The sequence below is a fragment of the Penicillium roqueforti genome (genome assembly GCF_015533775.1).
Source record: "Penicillium roqueforti strain LCP96 04111 chromosome Unknown scaffold_34, whole genome shotgun sequence".
NCBI classification, from domain to species: domain Eukaryota; kingdom Fungi; phylum Ascomycota; class Eurotiomycetes; order Eurotiales; family Aspergillaceae; genus Penicillium; species Penicillium roqueforti.
This window is the reverse complement of record NW_024067598.1, coordinates 22,594-42,387: the sequence shown is the minus strand read 5'-3', so window position 1 is coordinate 42,387 and position 19,794 is coordinate 22,594. Positions and strand designations below refer to the sequence as shown.

Here is a 19,794-nt window from a genome sequence, read left to right as displayed (position 1 = left end):
ACGGAGGTACTATGTCGCAGCGGCGATTCAAGCTGATTCTTCAACATCCTGCGCCTTTTTTCATCCAGATCGCTTATCGCCACACTTATATCTCTTTGAGGAATCCGACTTCAATCAGTTTGTCTATTGGCAGCCGGAGGTTGGCCATCTTGTTTCTCGTGTTATCCCGGATCCACAGAAACGCAAGTAGCAAGGCTCTTCGGATGCGTGCTGTGTTGGGCTTGATTTTCATCTGCTCCTTTCCTACAATATAGAGCACTTTGTGGGAATATGCCGCTTCCAGAATGGTAATTTCAGAACCGAGGAAAGCGCGGGCGTCTCTACTGCCTTCCGTCGTGGAGTTGCCAGGAGTCACAGAATCCTTTCCCTCATCCTCCCCATCTAAGGGCATGCTGGCACTGCTCGACGTTAGATATTCCCGGACCTGGTGGACTATTACGCTCGCCAAGTCGGGTGTGATGATCTCGTCATTATATCCGTATCGAACAATCAGCCGGTAACAATTTGGAATGGCCAAACGCGACACGGTAAATCGATTCTCAGGGGCGATTGAAGGTTGCTCGAGTGGGCGGAGATGGAAGAATACAACCACCTCAGGTAAAGAGGTGAGCTTAAGCACAAACTGGCTGAACACAATCGGGGTCGTCTCGCCCGCTTTGTCGAAGAAGATCCCAAGACCAGGGGTGATGCTGACTGGAAGGTCGTCGTATCGTTTGGACAGGAACATTTGACCATCTGAACCGGATACGATGAAATGTGCAGTGGGGACGCGGTCCTCGGCTTCGGCGAACCATTGCTGTTCTTTGCCGTATCGCCACAAAAGAAACAGCATGGCGAGGATTGCAGCGAGCGCGATCGTGAACCAGGCACCGTCAGGCACCTTGGTCAGCGCAGAAGAGAGATATGTACCGTCCAGGCAGGCCACGGTGAGCCACGGGAGGAGGACAATGTACGGGCTGATCCGCCATACGAACATTGCAGCCAGAGAAACCATGCAGGTGTCGAAAAATGTCACAAACATAACGCATACGCCGTACGCATTACCCAAGGACGTCGTCTGGAGGACATGAGATAAGTCGCCGGAAAAGAATGAAATAGGGAAAGGAAGAGGCCACTCACGTTGTTATAGATCGATGCGATCAAGATGGTTCCGATCATTAGCAGCCAATTCGCGATCGGAATGAAAAGCTGCCCGTGGAAGATCTGAGAAGTATGGATGACTTTGATCTGAGGGAAATAGGAGAGTTTCATCACTTGTGCAAGAAGCTGCCAGCATTGTCAGAGTGAGACCTTCTCCCAAATCAAGGGTTGCAACTCTCTCACCTGGAAGGTTGCGGTAATAATAGCCTACGAGGCGACAATTGCAGCCAGAATTGCGATGACCAAGGCTGGATAGATGGTTCCAGGTGGGGCCGCGTTGAAAAAGGGATTTGAATACGCCTCTGGGTGGACGCTGATATACGCTGCCTGACCGATATATGCTAACAATAGGCACGGAAACGTGTAGCACAGCCAGCTGATCTGGATCGCGCTTCGGCTGAAAGCGCCCAGGTCCGCAAAGAGGGCTTCCACACCAGTGAAGGCAAGCAAAGTACCACCTAGCATCCTCCATCCGTCTGTCTTGTTACGGATCAAGAATTCGAACGCGAGGCCGGGATTAAAAGCCTGGAAAACCCCGGCGTCGTATTTAGTGAGGTTGTATATCCCGAACGCCGCATTAAACCCGAGCCATATAATCACGATCGGTGAGAACGCGAAGGATAATTTCGTGATTCCCAACGGCTGAATAAAAAAACAGCACAACGAGAATGGCATCAGTGATACCGATTATTGTACCTTTGGATATGCTCGGCTGCACAACCTCAATGCCTTGAACGGCTCCGAGAACGGACTGGGCTGGTGTGAGCAGGCCATCAGCTAGCACCATAGTGACGGCCAACACACCGATCACTTTCAGCAGCCCTCGCGCCAACCGACTGGACTCCAAGCGTTGGCGCACCTTCTGACCCACGCGCTCCAGGTCACCGGACAGGTACCGTTTCATCTGGACCAACGAAGTCTCCCTCGGATCACTGTGGGTGATATTCATCTGTGGGTCATCAGCTTTTGCGAGGAAGAGATGGCGAGAAGCACTTACATAGCGGCTGAGGAGGGAATAGTTTTGTTACGTCATTTTCGACTTTTTTGACCAATTTTTGACCAATCAAAATGCCTCACCGATCGATCCTAACCTTCCAGAACGTCGACCCTTCTGTTACCATCTAGTAAAGAGCTTGTTTAATGGCTTTATAAAGCCTATAACCATCGTCCCTCTCCTTCTATAATCTCCGAGATCCTTTCCCGCATTTATTGAATTCCTTCTACAGTTTGATAAGGATGAGATCGTTATAGAATGTGACGATCTGACGATCTGCCGACTGATACCGACTGCGTACCTGCCAAACCTGGGCCCTCGACCTCGTACCTGCAGACCGAGTCGTCCCTTCCTAAAACTGTAAGCGAAGACGGTGTTTGCTTGGCTTGTGGCGAGGTCGCCAGGAAGAGTATAAAACCCAGTCGTGGCCGTAGATTGTTTCCTTTCCCTCGTTCTTAGAATTCTTGAATCAATTGTACTCAATTCTTCCGAAAGGAACTGGCATGTAACGCTCAATAGTATAGTTCTGGAGGCTCACGAGCTTAGTAGCTTAGTAGCGGGCTTTCACAGTATGAGCCCCGGTTCCCAAAAGGGCCTAGACTTATAGCGTTACTTTCCTAAAGGGGGAGTAGAAATATAGTGCGAATGCGTATAAAAATTAGAAAAGAGCCGTCCTCCCCTCGCTATTGAGCAGATACATAATATATCTAGCGTGCATCTTCTCAGTTTGTATCTTTTCATAATAACTTACAGACACCCGCTCTAAACTATCAGACAGACCCAGCTTTCTCTCGTCTTTGATTTTATACCTTCAGTAACTCTATTTCCTCTAAAGGCCTGCTTTCATCCTTTGTAATAGAATTAGTTAAAATTGGAATCATAACCGGAGACGATTTGAATGCTTTTACCGTGGAGATTAATGGCCCAGGCCAAGTGAATATCTCAGGATCGGCATAAAATTCGTGCGGAAGTTGGGGGAGGAAAGATTCTATTAGTGGACTTTTACATACATAACAGCGTCCCGTTCCTGGAAGTCGAGTCATTCACTTCCTGGTTTCAGCCAAACCGACGCATGAATCATTTTGTGACAAAATATTCATCATCGAGTTGGACCCTTTCTGTTATGCAAAATATAGCAGGAGATACAGTGGTGAGCCTAAGAAGGCTTTTATTACATACCAAGTTTGGCGGCCTCTTCTCGTATAGCGGACCAATCAAAACATTTCTCATTGACAAGGTCCGCTGCTGAGTCTACCAATATCTCTAGCTGGGGATGTGAAGGTTGCACAAGCACACAAAACTAGCAACGTCTTCAATGTGGTATCGCTTGTTCACACCCAGCCCCCACATGTATGGTCTAAATGGTAAACTCTTGCGTACTTTGGATGATGTCGGGGATGATGCTGTTCGTCGTGCTAGCTTCCTAAGCAAGGACAGTGGTTCACCGCCAGAGCCACACTCAACACGCAGAGCAATACAGTGGCGAACACACTAGCGAGGAGAAATAAGCTTGGTCTGTTGTATTCGCCGAGATCATCTTCTCCAGGCATCTGGTATGAACTTCAGCCAGAAAAGCAAGTCCTTATGAAGGAAGGCAATGTCCTCTGCGTATAGCACAGATACAATGATAAGTCTCCTCGAAGAAGATTAATTAGAGCCACCACCCGCAACCGAAGACTAAGTGGTAAAAAGAGCTTAAGGGATATCTTAGGTACTATTATATTTAGATGATCCTGATTACGAATCAACTAATCTGATTGTACGGTGCCAAAAGCTTCATTAATACATGAATCATTTATATTACATTGGACAGAGCAGTTTAAAGAGTAGCGCTAATTAGGCCGTTCAGGCATCAAAATACTTCCTAAAAGGGGTTTGAACCCTGAGCGCTATGGGTCTTCGTACCCGCAAAGTGGTGGTTAACGGGTGCGAAGTAGGCCCAGCCAAAGAACAACCACATCAAATGCACTATTTGATGTTGGCAATTCGGTGTGTAGAAAATGTATCGAGTCGTCTATTTGATATCAAAAGATAGGACTTTGCTGAAGTCTGAACACCATCTATGCACGCCTACATACTATCTCCAAATCTGTGGCGATTTCTGTCGTATATTTAACGCCATCTCTGGTCAGTGCCCTAGCTACTGCGCAATATCTAATTGCCGAAACCACCATGTGTTCTCTTGCGGCTTATAAGGGAGCTAAAGCGTCCATGACTGTCCCTTAAATGGACCCTGCTGTTGTTCGCTCAAGGTCTTTGAATTTATTTCTGATTGGGTTTTTAAATTATCATTTTCAGTATTCTAATTGCCTGGTCAGGAGTTTGATCCCCTGGCTAGTTCCAATAGCTCGATAGGCACTGTTCAGCCCCATATAGGGCTCTAAGACTAATACCTTTGATACATGCAATCACCGTCGTAACAAAGACAGTTTTCTCCATATTTTCCCTTCTTTTGGCGAAGTCATCCAAGATGATTGACATGACTTCATCCTCGGACTTGGCCCACATATGTCGTGACGCATGAAGAAAAGTATTGAGAGCGAATGAAGGACTATTCTCTTGCTTCGACTGATTCCCAATACTCCTCTCGTCACTTTCTTGGAGCGTGGCCCAAATAAAAAGTAAACATTGCAGACATTTAGAGACTGCTTCCCGTTGATGCCGTGTCTCTCCACGCATGACGTCCTCTGTTGTCCGTCGATGTTGCAAAACCTTTATCGCTTCTGCCAATGACGCGAGGTGTGTGAGTTGTTTGGCGTGGTGAGACTGGTTTGGGGATTGATGAGGCAAGTAGGAAGTATCTAATATCTTGTATACAAGATTCTCGAATTCCTCCATCAAGTACGACACAGACGATGACTGTTCCGGTATTTCAACAATAGAAAGCCTGACACTTTAGTCGCAATATGACGAATGAGATTATGGACATGATAGGGGACTTACAGGGAAAGGACAAGCTGAATCCTCCAGTTTGGACCGAAAGCTTTATAACCTCCCCTGGCCTGTACCATCTGCTGAAGTCCATGTTTGTGCATGTTGAAACGTTCACGTGTTCCCCAGTGTCTCTGCGTATAACAACCATCTTAGTCCCGTGAATATTTCATTCGTGCGTGATCAGCATAAAGCAGGACTCTTGGCACGATCAACCGTTACCTTCTTCAAGCTGCGGAAAATAGCATACCTCAAATGTGAGAAGTCGCACGACACCAGCAAAAACATCATCCGTAATCGCGTTGACTGTATCACCAAGCCATTTATTGATTGTTTCGATGGCTTCCGTTTTGTATTTCAGAAGCTCCGGATTACTTCTACCTCCTTCAAATCTCATGAGATCTGCAGCTGCATGAGCCAAGATTCCATTGAATGATGCAGCATTTGATAGATCGAGTGGCATCCAAATCTCTGTGAATGGAGTAAAGGTCCGCGCCTGAAGTCCTGAATGTATGATATGCGCATGCATGCTCAGCCCTAAATAAGAAAATCGAGCTGTCAGTCTCCTTGATGTTGCTGAGTAAGGCTGCTGTATTAAAAACGCACTCACAATGATAGAAAAACCGGTGATGATGTGCTGAAATCTGAAATGAGTTTGCTTCAACCTTTTGGCCCAAAACACAGGCGAAAGTGAAGCTGATGTTAGCGAAAAGCTGGTCAGGGATCCCAAGCTCTTCTGGACTTTTGACTGAACAAGAGAGATACCCATGGCCGGAGGAAGCCTCTTCTGTTGGCGAAAGCAGGGTAGAGGTCTCAGGTTCGTGGACTGCTCGCGGTTTGGATAACGGTCGCAACGGTCGCAAACTCGGTTGATTGGGTTTCAAGTATTCTTCCTGTTGTTGCTCTCCCTTCTTCCGTCTCCAATATGTCTTCATTGCATGACTGCGCGCAACAGGCTTTTCAATGCTTTCGACGAACTGGAAATGAGGCTGATTGGAGTGTAGTATCGATTCAGAAGATACTAGGTCACCAGAAGCATGGCGCTTATTCATTTCATCTTCCGTAGTATTGAGCGGGTTTACCTCCTTTTCATTTGGGGAATCCATCGCTCTCCATACTATGTGGACAGTGAGATCGAGATTCTTGGTGCAGGGGAAACAAATTAGGGCTCAAAACTCACGAAGCCCCCTTACCTCTCATTTCTCAGCGTAAGGCAAAAGCCATGTCATCTACTTTTGGAAATTTATATTTATTACGTGCACCTCGTCATTTGTAATTTACCTACGTCCTCCATCGCATCGTGTACCTTTGTATTAATGCCCATAGCATATGCAATTGCTGAGCCATGGCCTCATGCCTCCTTTGTACTTTGAAGCTGAATTGCTGTGAGCTGCTCAACTATGTAACAAGAGCAATTCTCATCTACCATAATTATAATACTCTTGTTAAACAACTGAACTGGCGTTTCGTTCGGAGTACGCAACTAAAATGGAGCAATTCATTACTTTATCTTACATTCTATTCCATTCTAGGAAGTACTAATTAACGAATGATTGTCTAAATATATGGACATTATTGGTGGGTAGTATTTCCTCATATAGGAGTGGGGCTCACCGATATCATATTAGCATAGCGACTTGTACCTCCACTTGCGGACGATCAGATTTATATGTTTCAGTAATTGCCCCATAACTTTCTTTCAGTACAGTTGGGCCGAATTGGACTTTCCTCCGATATGGTAGGATGGCTTGCCGAAAGTTGCTCTGGACAGGTGTAATTCGTTTCCGGTTAGCGAAGCGAGTATAATTTCAACTTCCCTTATGCCCCTATTGGGTTTCAAACACGGGAGGACAACTACAGCAGCCTTTTTATGCACGTACGTCGCGTTGAAGAGAGTATTCAACGCTAATCTTTCCATCCAAGGACGTTGTTTATCGGTGAAACGTAAGTATTTGACCGATCATCCATCATTTATTCGTGTTTGTGCTCAGCAATCTTACTGCAGTAGGCGGAAAAAGGCATCGAATGAAATACCAAGACAATAGGTGATAAGCTCTGACTTGTTCAAGATACAATGAGCTGAGTCCGCTAGACAGGTTGAATACAGGGCGGATGGGGCCTAGATTCCTCATCTCCAACAGTGACTTTCGCTTTCTCGATCCAGTAGCATCTTTTCATGACTGATCAGAGTCTATGGCATAGAACGCATTTCTATGATATTCAGCTTGGGTTTGACAGTCAGCACTTCGATCTAGTAATAGTCGCACCGCTCTCTTCGTTAATCTCCATTTGATGTTGATGCAGGTATATGTCTACGTGAGCGAAAATATGTGATCAACTAATATTATGAACTGTGCAAAATAGATGGATGAAAACGACATAGCTACTGCCATGGGTATCCGCAACATAAACGGATATCAAGCCCATTACGACTCGTCACTAAAATATGAGCACCATGCAAGGATGAATTACGAATCACGCGGAGTAAGTAAGGCGAAGTAGAGCAATAAGCTACGATGGTGACAGTACTTGATATATATACAATGAAGAGGGATATTCACGATGGGCAGTTTGGCAAAGCAGACAAGACGAGAGCAGCAAAACAAGACCAAACTTTTTGTAGGTTAGCTAGCAAGTATGGGGAAACATGTAGACCTCAAAAATCATCCTGCCTTCCCACTAAAGCAGCATCTTGAAAAAACATCTTTCTCTGGTGCATGGCTAGTTCTTGTTGTAAAATGCTAAGTTCTCTCTATTTGAAATAGGGAACCGGAAAGTACAATAAATCACTTCCTCTTCACCTACTCATTGGATTTAGTTCTTTAGTATCTAGCTATCCGAGATTGACGGAAAACAACAGTGTATTTATATCAACCATCAAGCCCATTCAACACCGTAGCCGACGGCGCAAAGAAAACGTTCCCTGTCAACGGCCTCGAAAAATCCAGCAACCGATCATGCAGCCCGGGCGGATGCCCCTTGAACATCCGCTCAAGCATCTTCTCAATGACCCATAGCCGCCTGGTATACCCAATGAAATAAGTCCCAAACTCTCCACTCGCTGGGGATCCAAAGGGCATGTTATCGCGCAAAATATCATGCTCATCGCCGTATTCGTCCTCAATCGTGTTCAGCGTCTTGTGCGAGGCCTGCTTCCCGTCCTCAGCGTCGTCAAGCTCAATATTATCGATCTTGGTCCGCCCAATGATCTCCTCTTGTTGTTCTGATGGTAGTGTTTTCCAACTAGCTAGGTCGTGAACGTATTTCTGTACAACAATGTAGCTGCCATCCTGGGCGTGTGGATCGTCCTCCATCGTGACAAGGACAGACGGTAGAATGCCCGGGCCCACGGGGTTCGCAGTCCCATCGACAAAGCCGAGGAGATCGCGGCTGTCAAAGTAGCGGAACCCAACTGTTTCGTCGACGAGCTGCACAGAGTCACCGAGGTGGTCTATAAGCTGGCGCTCGAACTCGAAACAGATATCGCGGCGTTCGGAGCGAATGTGAAAAAGGAGGTCTCCCGGAGTGGAGATGGCGGTGTGTTTGGCACCCTTGACTTCGCGAAAGGGGTGGAGCTCTTTGGGTCGCGGGAGGTTGTTGGTGAGTTCGTCCCAGACGGAGCTGCCGATTCCCACCGTGCAGGTCAAGTTAGCGTCGGAGTCTCGAAAGGCGACATTTTTGGCTAGACTTGAGACGCTGGCGAGAGTTGAGCGGATGGTTGGAATGGCTGAGGTGTTTGTGATTGATAAAACGAGAAAGATTGCTGTTCGGGTGAGGGGGGCGATGACGGGTTGGATGCTGGCGGTGGTTAAGCTGCTCATTGTTCGTTTGAACGTTTTGATGGATGGTCCTTCCGTTGATTTCTTGGAAACACGACAAGTTGTCACTGCTCAATTCGTCACGGTATCCAGGTATAAGGAGGTAAGTCGATATTTTCGAGTCTGATAAATCGAGGTTGAAGATAGCAAATCTGGACTGAAGCTGTACTGTACCGCCCAAACAGAGGATTTGGATTTCAAAGCTTAGTATAGCAGCTTGACTCCGAGCTCCAAGCTAGTCCAGTAGGACGGACCCTTTGCTGATCTCGGGGATCGGCGTGGGAGGCGTGCTATATACGGCAGATACGTCTTCTGATTGGCCAATTAGTACTACCCGATTCAGAGAGGCGGATCAACAACTCGTTTATTTCGTCGCAGGTCCACACCAATTCTGTTCTCAAGACTTCTAATACTATCGTACATCGAATATGGCTGCTAATAAAGTGTGTTTGCTACTAATGCAGAAACCTAATTCGTTAAATGCTACTGCCGTTCTGCACCTGGACCTTCCCAGCAGGGGCAAAAAAGCTGGTGCCCGTTACAAAATCGGTCTTGAGTGAGACATGGCATTACTTGAGGGCAGTGTTTGCCCTGATTGGGGTCGTCTTGTATCCTTCTGCCCGATATGATTGTGGTACGACCGTTCAATTCTTCCCTGGGCTCAGACCTGGGTCATTTCTTGTCCGTTTGGAAGGCTATTGTTCGCGTAGGAGAAACCTAGACAGGTCAAAAGAGTCATCCCCATACTAACTTCAAACACGAGTCTAAATGACGTTTACACCCAGGCAGAATCCACCAACGCTCCATGTTGTTTGCTCAAAAGCGGGCATGAAAGCAGAGAATGTGAATTCTCAGTGAACCGACGGCGTCCCAAGGGATTTAGAGTTGAGCTACTAGATTGCACTAAGCTGTTGGTTACCCGCAATTCGAGACCCGACAATAATTGTAAAGCATTCGTCCGCTAGTTAGGTAGTTGTTCCACGATCGGACAACAAATAGAAACTCAAAATGCGGTCACACCTCACTTCCCGTATAGGAATGTTTGGGATCAGCTCGTTTTGAGGTCATCCACGTCATTGAAGCTCGGTCGGCCAGAGAGAAATGTCAAAGCTAAGAGGTGCTTCTTGTGATATATATATCGTTCCACAGGATTGTACAACTCATTTCCTTGCCAAATCGCAAAGTGACCAAGCCATTTCCCACCAAATATCAACATGCCTGAAGGTTTGCCGCCTTGCTTAATGCATGACTTCTTGCGGGGCTAACAAAAGCAAAGCAGACTCTCAGCATCCTGTCAAGGACAAAGAACCTCTCATCGAGAGGATTTTCGAGCATCATCATCATAAGCACAATCAGGAAGAAGACGCCCACTCTGATAAGCAAAATGAACCGTCGAACAAGAAGGATAAACCGAAATTCTACGACGATTACCTGAAGAAGGATGAGAAAGCCCTCAAAGACTACTACGAGAAGGACAAGGAGTTGGAAGCCGAGGGCCAGACCTATGGAGGCTTGATGTGATTCTATTGCTCGCTGGATTCCTTAGCTGTTTTTTTTTCTGACTATTCAAATGACACTTGGAGATTCAATCATTCTCGGAAATCCGTATGCCTAGTTATAAACACTGCAGTAAGATGAGAATAATGTCAGGTGCTTGATCGGTGTAGTCTGCACTATCCTTGAGAAATAAAGGCTTGCAATGCCCCTGATTGGTAGCTTCCTTTCTCCATCCTTCTGCAATGTTATTTACGTATTATTGTTGCTTCTTCCTCTGCTTATCGAAAAAATTTAACTATGGATGCTTATGTCCTTATGCACAAATCAAAGACACCACATGCAGGGGAGAAGCAGTTCAATTGGAAATTACCTGGCTTCCAGAGGAGATGATCTTGGTGCTTTTGTTTATATAAAGCTATCTAGAGAGCTTCAGGGAAGCAGCTAGTCTTCCGAGGTTCCAATCTATCTTACAGTTTCGCATTGGTTGATCATCCGCCTTCTCCAGACTCGTAGATTGTATGCGTGCATCAGATCAGATTCAAAAGTCAACGATCTGTCTTTTAACTGTACAACTGCATAGCTGGATTCATACCATGTGGTGAGTATGCATAAAGTCTGTGTATATCAATTTTTGTGGCCAGACTATGAGGGAAGCGTGCTTTCCGTCGGTGGTGCAGCTGGGGAAGTGTGTGGTACTACGATGGTTGAACATTGGTCTCGTGGAAATACAGTAAATTGAGCATAACTTGCGATAATTTTTGATAGATATTCAAGACATCAGATTTTCTCTTTTTCTTTCCCTTGCAATATATTCTTTCCTCACCATACTGGACAGACAGCGAGCCATTCAGTTCTTAACCTTGGCCTCCGTCGCTTTTCGAAGCTTAGCCCCGAGTTCTTGATTGACACGACCGAAAAGTGCTGCAAAGAGTTCAGAGTAAGTAAAAGCCATAAGTTGAAAGCGATACAAGACAAACGAACCGTAAACACCCTCGCGTAAATTGGGTGACGTAACCCCACTAATATTTCCTGCAAGGTTATGGATGACCCTGTCCTGGTGCCCTGGCTCGCGCCCAAGGATTTCCCACAAAGCTGCAGGCTGAACGAAATCATCGTCAGTAATCTGACTAGTGTAGGCTGACACTTCGCCAGCCCATTTCTCGTGGTCGGTATGGACGCTGAGTGACTGAGCGGTAACACCGTTTTCTTTAGTCTTGAACTGCGTTGGCTGCAGGGTAGATCCAACGTAATTGGGGTCAGCACCGTAATTTTTATCGAATCGCATTGCTCCATCTCGTTCGAATGGACAGTAAACAGGGACTTTGGCAGCATTGGTGGGGAGCTGTTGGTAGTTGACACCAAGACGGTATCGAGCTGCATCGGGGTACGCAAACAAACGGGCTTGGAGGACTAGATTCGGGAATCAACCACAGGTCATTCAATGAACATTGGAGATGTAGCTTACCAGGATCAGCGGAAGCTGCAAATCCGGGAACCATAGTGGAAGGCGAGAAAGCGGCCTGTTCGATGTCGGTAAAATAGTTGTCGGGCTAAATAGTTAGAATAAGCATCAATTTCAGGAGAGAGCCATAGCTCACATTGCGATTCAAAGTCATTTTACCAATCTTCCTCAATGGGAAGTCCTTCTTGGGCCAGACTTTGGTCATGTCGAAGATATTCCAGCGATAGGTTTCGGCTTCGGAAGGGCTCATTACTTGCACAAAAACATCCCACTGCGGGAAGTCCTTTCGTTCAATGGCGTCGAACATATCTCTGATCATATAATCAGGGTCCTCTCCTGCGACACGAGTTGCTTCCTCTTGTGTGAAATTCCTCACGCCCTGTCGCGTCTTCATATGGACTTTGATGTAATTGAATGAACCATCCTAGCCAGTTAGCGATAAGTAATCGTCACCAAGGCTGTCGTCCTTACCGCCTTTGTGAACTTGTATGTATGTCCACTGTATGAATTGAGAAATCGAACTGATCGTGGGGTTCCTCTGTCACTGAAAAGAATCAAAAGTTGATGGATGCCTTCCGGGTTCCCGACGTGGAAGCTAAAGCATGTCATTAATGCGGAAAATCAAGCTTATATCTAAGGGACTTACTCCCAAAACTAAATCTATGTTAATTCATTGTTGGATTGTCTGGTGATCAAAATTGGAGACTTACCATGTTTGGATCGGGCAAATGGGTTTGGGGATTCCTCTTGTGGGAGCGATTCACAGAGGGAAATTTGATGGGATCCCGAATAAAGAACACAGGCTTGAAATTTTGGTTAGCCCTTTTACCTTAGTATAGGACCATGAAGTTACTCACCGTATTGTTGAAGACCCAGTCAAGGTTTCCTTCGTCGGTGTACATCTTCATCGCCCATCCATGAACGTCCCGCGAAGTATCCGCAGAGCCCGATTCCGGACCGACGGTGGAAACACGAAGGAGAATAGGGGTCTTCTTTCCAACTTTGCTGAGGAAGCTCGCGGAGGTCAGGTTGGAGCAGTCCTCGGTAGCTTCAAATTCCCCATATGCGCTACAATAGGAGCGAGAGTCAGCGACCTGTTGCAAACCAACTTTCAACCACCCAATTTCACCTACCCAACGGCCTTTGCATGAACAACGCTACAACGCCAATTAGTTTAAGATCAATATTGTAGAGTAGATAAACCGGCTCATACCGCTCGGGGATTCTCTCGCGATTGAAGTGCGCGAGTGTCTCAATGAGCTGAGTGTCTTGGAGCAGACCTAGACCGCCAGTTCCTGGACGATTCCGCATCAAGAGCGCGGTGTTGTTGCTAGCGAAGGGGCATCCTGTTCCAGAATTAGTACTTGTAGGATTGCTAATCCCCCCATGCCCCCCCAAAAAGCTGACCTTCCGCAAGAGTATAATATTTATCGGCAGACATGGTAAATGTTGGGGCAAACGATATGTGAAGAGAAATGTAACAGAACAAAGCAGCCAGGGCTCTCCAATTTAAGCTAATGAACTTCTTAGTGAACTGCTTTATTATTCCGCCATTCCTCCCCAACGTTAATGACGCTTCCATTATACATGTACTGACCATTCAGGACATCTTGATTAGCACTGTATTTTCTTCCGCCATCTCAGTGGTCAATTATACTCAGTAAGATATCTACCTCTGACGAAATTGCCGCTTTCAGCTACCGCTAAATTCAAGCTCAACCCGATTATCTGACGTTCCAGGCCTCTGAAGTGTCAGATCTACAACTAGTGGGACTATCATCTCGGGAGTACTGTGTTTGGTTGTACATCATATCTGTATCTGGTCCCAGGTACTCTGTACAAGCTTCAGGGACCCGCATAATTACGTCACTACAATACGACACGATTGTTATTTGTCGACTAGCATTTCCTAAAGAAGCTAACGTATGGCCTTGAAACCGATAGATCCACTCTTGACTGAACTTCAGTTTTCCGCTCAACCGAGACCCCAATTTATGCAGACACTAGAACCTGACGCAGTTCTCCGCACGAATTAAGACAAGACCCAAGTGCTGAATTCTACTCCTCTTCTCCCAACAGAGGCTTTTCTACCTCGATTGGGTAGTGGGAAAATCACCAAACTCATGTCGATATATGATTGGTCGAATGCTATTGCTTCATTGATCCTGGGTAGCATAGGAGTGTCCATGCCGTACATCAAGCCGGCTACTCCTGAATTCTACTCCTCTACTCCCAACAGAGGCTTTTCTGCCTTGATTGGGTAGTGGGAAAATCACTAGTTATATACCGATATATAATTGGTCGAATGCTATTGCCTCATCGGTTTAGGGTAGCATAGGAGTATTCATGCATGCCGTATCCGAAGCCCGCCACTCCTGCTAAGTGCTAGATTCTTGACCTCCCGAAACTAAAATACTAGTTTTCAGACTCTCACGTTCTCATTCAGACCTGCGACCAGCTTTGTCAAGCAGGCATAAAGCCATCTAGCCCTAGTTCTCCTGCAGCTGTGCATCTGGATTCCACCAGCTTGACAATTCACTTTTCGCGTGTCTCAAACCGAAACTCAATTGAGTATCTAGCCAACCCATGGATCGGCCGCCCAACGTGCAACAACAAATGGCCCACTTCATCTGGTGGAGCTCCACCTAAGCTGCTCAAAGGTGCGATCATCCTGATCTACTATCTATGTATCTATCCAACCCCACATTCCGTCAGAACCATCCCGTGGATAGAGAAGCTAGCTTTTCGCTTCTATCCACTAGGTCAAGCCAATATATCCGCCGAATGTCTATAATGCAGATCCTGTGACATCTCGACATGGTCGAGCCAGATCGGTACAAGCCATGGCCACACTGAAAACTCTAAGATGACCATACGAAAAGTAGTAAACGAAGTTAGACATGATCGAGACAGGTCGGTATGAGCCATTGCCACGTCGTAAACTCTAGGATGACCATCAGAACACTGGCCGTAAAATACGGGTGGATCACTTGGCTCAGCACTAGTAAGACCTTCCTCAGCTAGGTGCCCGTAAGACCAGTAGTAAACAATACAGTGCCCTTGTCTGTGGAACCGCGTGTTTTTTGCTCTACTCAAATCAATGACGCCACATGAGGTATTAGGAAGAGGAATGCATGCGCTGGTTATCTCATGAAAGACGTTCTCCTCATCCCGAAAAGCCCAACCTGTCAGATATAAAAGGCGTCTCGAAGTCGCTCACTCCGCAGACAGATCACCTTTTTCAGATAATTCACTTCCTTACAACTTCTCAACCTTTTTCACTTCTCAACATGACTGTTGTCCAGGACAATGCCAGGTTCGACTTCATCGTCGTCGGTGGAGGCACAGCTGGCAACGTCGTTGCCGGTCGCCTGGCTGAGAACCCCAATGCTAGAATCCTAGTCGTTGAAGCCGGCGTCGAGAACGCCAAGGACCTTGAAGCGATCCGAGTTCCTTCTAACGCGATGGAACTTCGTGATAGCGAGTATGACTGGGCGTTCAAAACAACAATGGTCAAGCGAGATGACTATGAGCGCATCGAGAAGCCCAACACGCGCGGAAAGGTTCTCGGCGGCAGTTCCTCCTTGAACTACTTCACCTGGGCACCTGGGTCAAAGGGAACTTTTGATATGTGGGAGGAGTATGGCGGAAAAGAGTGGACTTGGGATCCGCTTGTTCCCTACCTGCGAAAGAGTGTCACCTACCACGACGATGCAAATGCCTACTCGCCTGAGCTGAAGAAGATTGGCAGTAACGGTCCGATCCCGATTGCCCACTCGGAACTCATCCCCGAGATGAAGCCTTTCAGAGACCTTCTCACCAAGGCATGGAAATCCACTGGTCATCCAGTAACCGAGAATATTTTCGACGGTACTATGTCCGGCCTGACTCATAGTGTCAACACAATCTACAAGGGTCGTCGCTCTGGCAGCTTCCTGTGTATTGCCGATAAGCCAAACGTCACTATTCTTCCTCAAGCGCATTCGAAGAACCTTATTATCGATGCTGCGGACAAGACATGCAAGGGTGTTACTGTTATCTTGGGCTCTGGTCAGGAGCTTAATCTCTTTGCTACCCGTGAAGTTATTGTCTCCGAAGGTGTCTTCGAGACTCCTAAGCTGTTGATGCTCAGTGGTATTGGACCTTCTGCGGAACTCAAGAAGCACGGTATCCCGGTGATTCTTGATAGCCCTCATGTCGGGCAGCATCTCCTGGATCACCCCGGTGTTCCTTTCGTTCTTCGTCTCAAAGATGGCTTCGGTATGGACGATTTTATCTTACGGAAAGGAACCCCACACAACGATAGAGCCATTCAAGCCTACGAAAACAGTCATGGTGGTCCATTGGGCTCCGGATTCCTTGAAATGGTTGGGTTCCCCCGAATTGACAAGTACCTGGAGAAGGATCCCCTGTACCGTGAAGCGAAAGCCGCCAACGATAACAAGGATCCGTTCTGTCCATACGGCCAGCCTCATTTCGAACTTGACTTTGTCTGTCTCTTTGGCAGTGCCTTCCAGTGGCACTATCCTACCCCTAGTAAGGGCAACTATATCACGGTTATGGTGGATCTTGTCCGCCCTGTCTCTGAAGGCGGCACGGTTACGCTCCACAGCAGCGACCCCCTGCAGCAAGCCAATATCAATCTGAACTACTTCAACAATGACCTCGACATTATTGCCATTCGCGAGGGTATCCGGTATGCCTATGATATCCTCCTCAATGGCGAGGGCTTCAAGGACATCGTTGAGGACGAGTACCCCTGGCCGATGCCGCTGCACGATGACAAGCTCATGAAGAGAGTCGTGCTCGATCGCTCCCAGACCTCATTCCATCCTTGCGGTACCGCCCGCCTGTCCAAGAACATCCAACAAGGTGTGGTGGATCCCGGCCTCAAGGTTCACGGCATCAAGAACCTTCGTGTAATCGACGCGTCTTGTATCCCTGTCATTCCCGACTGTCGGATTCAGAACTCCGTTTACATGATTGCGGAGAAGGGTGCCGATGCTATTAAGCGTGACCATTCTGACTTGTACAAATAAGTCATTTCGGGTGGACTTAGGCCATATAATTTTGGGTGTTTTAGGGTGATGAATTAGGCACATGTGGACTTGTATCTATCAAATTGACTCTCTATCAAATTGACAGTATGGCAACTATGTTTTTCATTACAGATATAAGACTAAGCTTGTTCGAATTTTTGTTAGTAATTGTGGCTTGGAATGATCATTACTGGAGTAATCAAAAACAAACAAAATGAAATGAAAGGCGAAAAACCACTGAGTTGGTCTTTCTGCAGTAAAACCAGCCTGATCAATCACGTGACCCATCTGTATCAGGGATGAATTCATCCTAGATTCTGACAGAATAGTTAATAGCCACACGGTTCGTGATTCGGCCACTCATTCAGTCTTCCATCCTGAAATGCTAAGCCGAGATATGATGATTAATACTCAGCAGCCCACCAAGCACAAGGAGTGTTTTTGTGGTAAGAACCCGAGCGACCATAACGGTCACAGCAAAACGACCATGAAAACGAGGGCCAGCCGACCGAGGACAAGTACGGGCGACGAGAGAGGGTTCCGCCCCGATCTGAAGAAAGACGACGAAAGCCTCAAAGAATACCTTGAAGATGAGCATCTCGAAGAGGACGGTTCGAACTTTGGAGCTTTGATGCAGTTCTCTTGCTTCGAAGGATATTACTGAAAGAACCCTTCATGACTCCGCCCTGCTTATTCTATTTCTAACGTTCGTGATGTACTTACATATAATAATAAATCCAGCTGCATACTCTAACGCCCGCGCATTGACGACAGAAGCGAATCCGGCGACCATCCATCTTCAACGAATAGCGCGCTGGTTTTGTTATTCCCCAGGCAGTAAAGCAAATTGAGAAGACATTTCTCGACTCCTTGGCGCGCTTCCAAACTCAAGGTTCCCAGAACCTGCACCAGGTCCATAAAATAATTCATCTTGTATTGCCCTTCCTCAACGAGCCTTGTCAGGCTTTCGTATAAGATGGAGCGCAAGTGGTGGATTGAGCGCCCCCACATATGATGAGAGTGCCTTAGGGATATCTCCAATCCTTGTAGTGTGCTCGGTCCATTGGATGCTGTTAAATCCTGATCTGACAGGGCGGAGATTGACTCCTGCATTAGGACACTAATGCAAAATAAACACCATAGCATTTCGTCTTCCCACTCTGTATTGTGATACTCATGGGTAGAAGGATCAATAGAGAGCAGAAAATTCTCACGCAACAGGCCTACGGCGGCATGAGTGAAGGGATACGCAGAGAGACCTCTAGTGTAGACTGATCCCATGAATGTTCTCATATCTTGGATGAATGATATCAGCCAAAGGCAGCGGACCTTTTGAACATCGCAAGATAAGGGGTTCTGCGTAGCGTTGGGCGATAAAAGAGGACGAGAGAGTCGTTCGAGGTTGTTCGTGGACTCGAGCCATGACGGTCGTGACATTAACGAAACACTGCAAATATTCAGTATCGCAACTTCTTTATCCTTTTGACCATCTGCACTAACAGGTAAACCACAAGTTGCAAGCGCCAATTTCTGTGGAGCGCTTCAACTCCTCCTTTGGCGTCGATCATTCTTTGTAAGCCATCACGGTGGATTTTCCAATCTTCCACCGTGCCCCAGTATCGCTAGGTCAAATGCGATCAGCTAGTCTCACACAGAGGATATTGCTATTAGTTGACACACCTCGAATGTAAGCAGACGAACCACAGCAGCAAAAGCGTCATCGCTTAGCTCCTTCTTGGGATCACTAAGCCAAAAGCGTAGTATCCTGACAGCCTCGATCTTATATTTCAAGGCATCAAACGATTTCGACCCTCGTCGCGGGGGAGTTCCAGCGTATAAATGATATAAGTGCGCAGCTGAATGCGCCATGATGCAGTTGAAAGACGATTCATTTGAGAGGTCCAGCGGGAACCAAACATCTTTCATCGGATTGAACTCGGTGACATTCAGGTCTGCAAACATCATAGCCGCATGAGTGCTTATCCCTACGACCCCCGTCAGCAAGATTTCCACATATAGCAAGGTCTGAAATCCTCATGCGCACAGTGATGCAAAAGCTTTTGGTGCTGGCTCGTCAGGTGAACAGGACACGTCTGGAACGGATCAGGCCTCGAGATTGACAGCGCAGAACTCAGACCACATAGCAGCTGGGCGGAAATGCTAGTAGATTCCTCTTGATTCCTGCCAATGTCCATATCCCCAACCTCTGGCAACCCCGAAGATGTACTCGCATCTTCACTAGCGCGGTTCTTTGAACGGAGAGGCAAATTTCGCGATGAATTTCTCTGGTGATATGCTTTTGCCTCTTTATTGCGCTGATGTCGCCGCTTCCAGTGTTCCTTCATAGCATGGCTCCGAGCTTCTGAATGAATGTTCCCTGTCACGAATGCAAACTTATTTGTTCCACTAGAGGAGCTGGAGTCCCGCGAAGACATTTTTCATTTCTGGCCATGGGAGGCGTTGTCGGGACAGCGAAGTTGATGGATCAAAATGTGGGCAGGCCAGGGCTCGCCAGGTCTTAGTCATCAAACCCGCCCGCTCGTGGCGTCAACCTTACCCTGGCCAACCTTGGAAGATCCAAATGGGTACCCCGTTTAACGTGCAAAAGCAAACACCTTTACATAAATTTATGGTGATCTGAAGTAATTTTGCAGTATCTAAGTGTAAAGCACCAAAAATTTCCAAGGAGTTCGAGTCCATTTAGGTGCTAGTCCGGGCATCGATTAATCGGATAGCATGCAGGCGGATTACATCGAGTAATATGATAGTAGTACGAGTCAAGGTGATTTATCGCATAGTAACTGACACTATGTAATTATGCTAGAAGCTTAAGACCAAGCAATTTTGCTTAAAGATACCAAACACTTGAGTATTTGTCCTATCGCGAGGCTGAATCCACCTTGACAAAAAGAT

At 46.8% G+C, this 19,794-nt stretch overlaps 6 protein-coding genes across 6 annotated transcripts; 2 read left to right on the top strand and 4 right to left on the bottom strand.

Moving 5' to 3' along the window:
* Window positions 1–85: 85 nt before the first annotated feature.
* Window positions 86–2,089, bottom strand: LCP9604111_8517 (uncharacterized protein; the record flags this gene model as incomplete). Its single annotated transcript, XM_039076669.1, has 5 exons — window positions 86–1,057; window positions 1,120–1,266; window positions 1,324–1,347; window positions 1,453–1,616; window positions 1,837–2,089. 5 exons carry the CDS (start codon window positions 2,087–2,089, stop codon window positions 86–88), a joined length of 1,560 nt encoding a protein of 519 aa, XP_038925429.1.
* Window positions 2,090–7,935: 5,846 nt separating this feature from the next.
* Window positions 7,936–8,886, bottom strand: LCP9604111_8516 (Dyp-type peroxidase; the record flags this gene model as incomplete). Its single annotated transcript, XM_039076668.1, has 1 exon — window positions 7,936–8,886. The coding sequence occupies one exon, from the start codon at window positions 8,884–8,886 to the stop codon at window positions 7,936–7,938; it is 951 nt and encodes a 316-aa protein (XP_038925428.1).
* A 1,211-nt stretch (window positions 8,887–10,097) lies between these two features.
* On the top strand, window positions 10,098–10,404 carry LCP9604111_8515 (uncharacterized protein; the record flags this gene model as incomplete). Its single annotated transcript, XM_039076667.1, has 2 exons — window positions 10,098–10,107; window positions 10,163–10,404. 2 exons carry the CDS (start codon window positions 10,098–10,100, stop codon window positions 10,402–10,404), a joined length of 252 nt encoding a protein of 83 aa, XP_038925427.1.
* Window positions 10,405–11,227: 823 nt separating this feature from the next.
* On the bottom strand, window positions 11,228–13,283 carry LCP9604111_8514 (catalase; the record flags this gene model as incomplete). The annotated part of the gene is made up of 11 exons (XM_039076666.1): window positions 11,228–11,301; window positions 11,362–11,790; window positions 11,846–11,930; window positions 11,979–12,266; window positions 12,314–12,437; window positions 12,489–12,496; window positions 12,553–12,645; window positions 12,700–12,910; window positions 12,976–12,999; window positions 13,056–13,188; window positions 13,250–13,283. The coding sequence occupies 11 exons, from the start codon at window positions 13,281–13,283 to the stop codon at window positions 11,228–11,230; spliced, it is 1,503 nt and encodes a 500-aa protein (XP_038925426.1).
* Window positions 13,284–15,132: 1,849 nt separating this feature from the next.
* On the top strand, window positions 15,133–16,881 carry LCP9604111_8513 (GMC family oxidoreductase; the record flags this gene model as incomplete). The annotated part of the gene is made up of 1 exon (XM_039076665.1): window positions 15,133–16,881. The coding sequence occupies one exon, from the start codon at window positions 15,133–15,135 to the stop codon at window positions 16,879–16,881; it is 1,749 nt and encodes a 582-aa protein (XP_038925425.1).
* A 750-nt stretch (window positions 16,882–17,631) lies between these two features.
* LCP9604111_8512 (transcriptional regulator family TF) lies at window positions 17,632–19,316 on the bottom strand (the record flags this gene model as incomplete). Its single annotated transcript, XM_039076664.1, has 4 exons — window positions 17,632–18,328; window positions 18,382–18,503; window positions 18,562–18,866; window positions 18,926–19,316. The coding sequence occupies 4 exons, from the start codon at window positions 19,314–19,316 to the stop codon at window positions 17,632–17,634; spliced, it is 1,515 nt and encodes a 504-aa protein (XP_038925424.1).
* Between the last annotated feature and the right edge of the window lie 478 nt (window positions 19,317–19,794).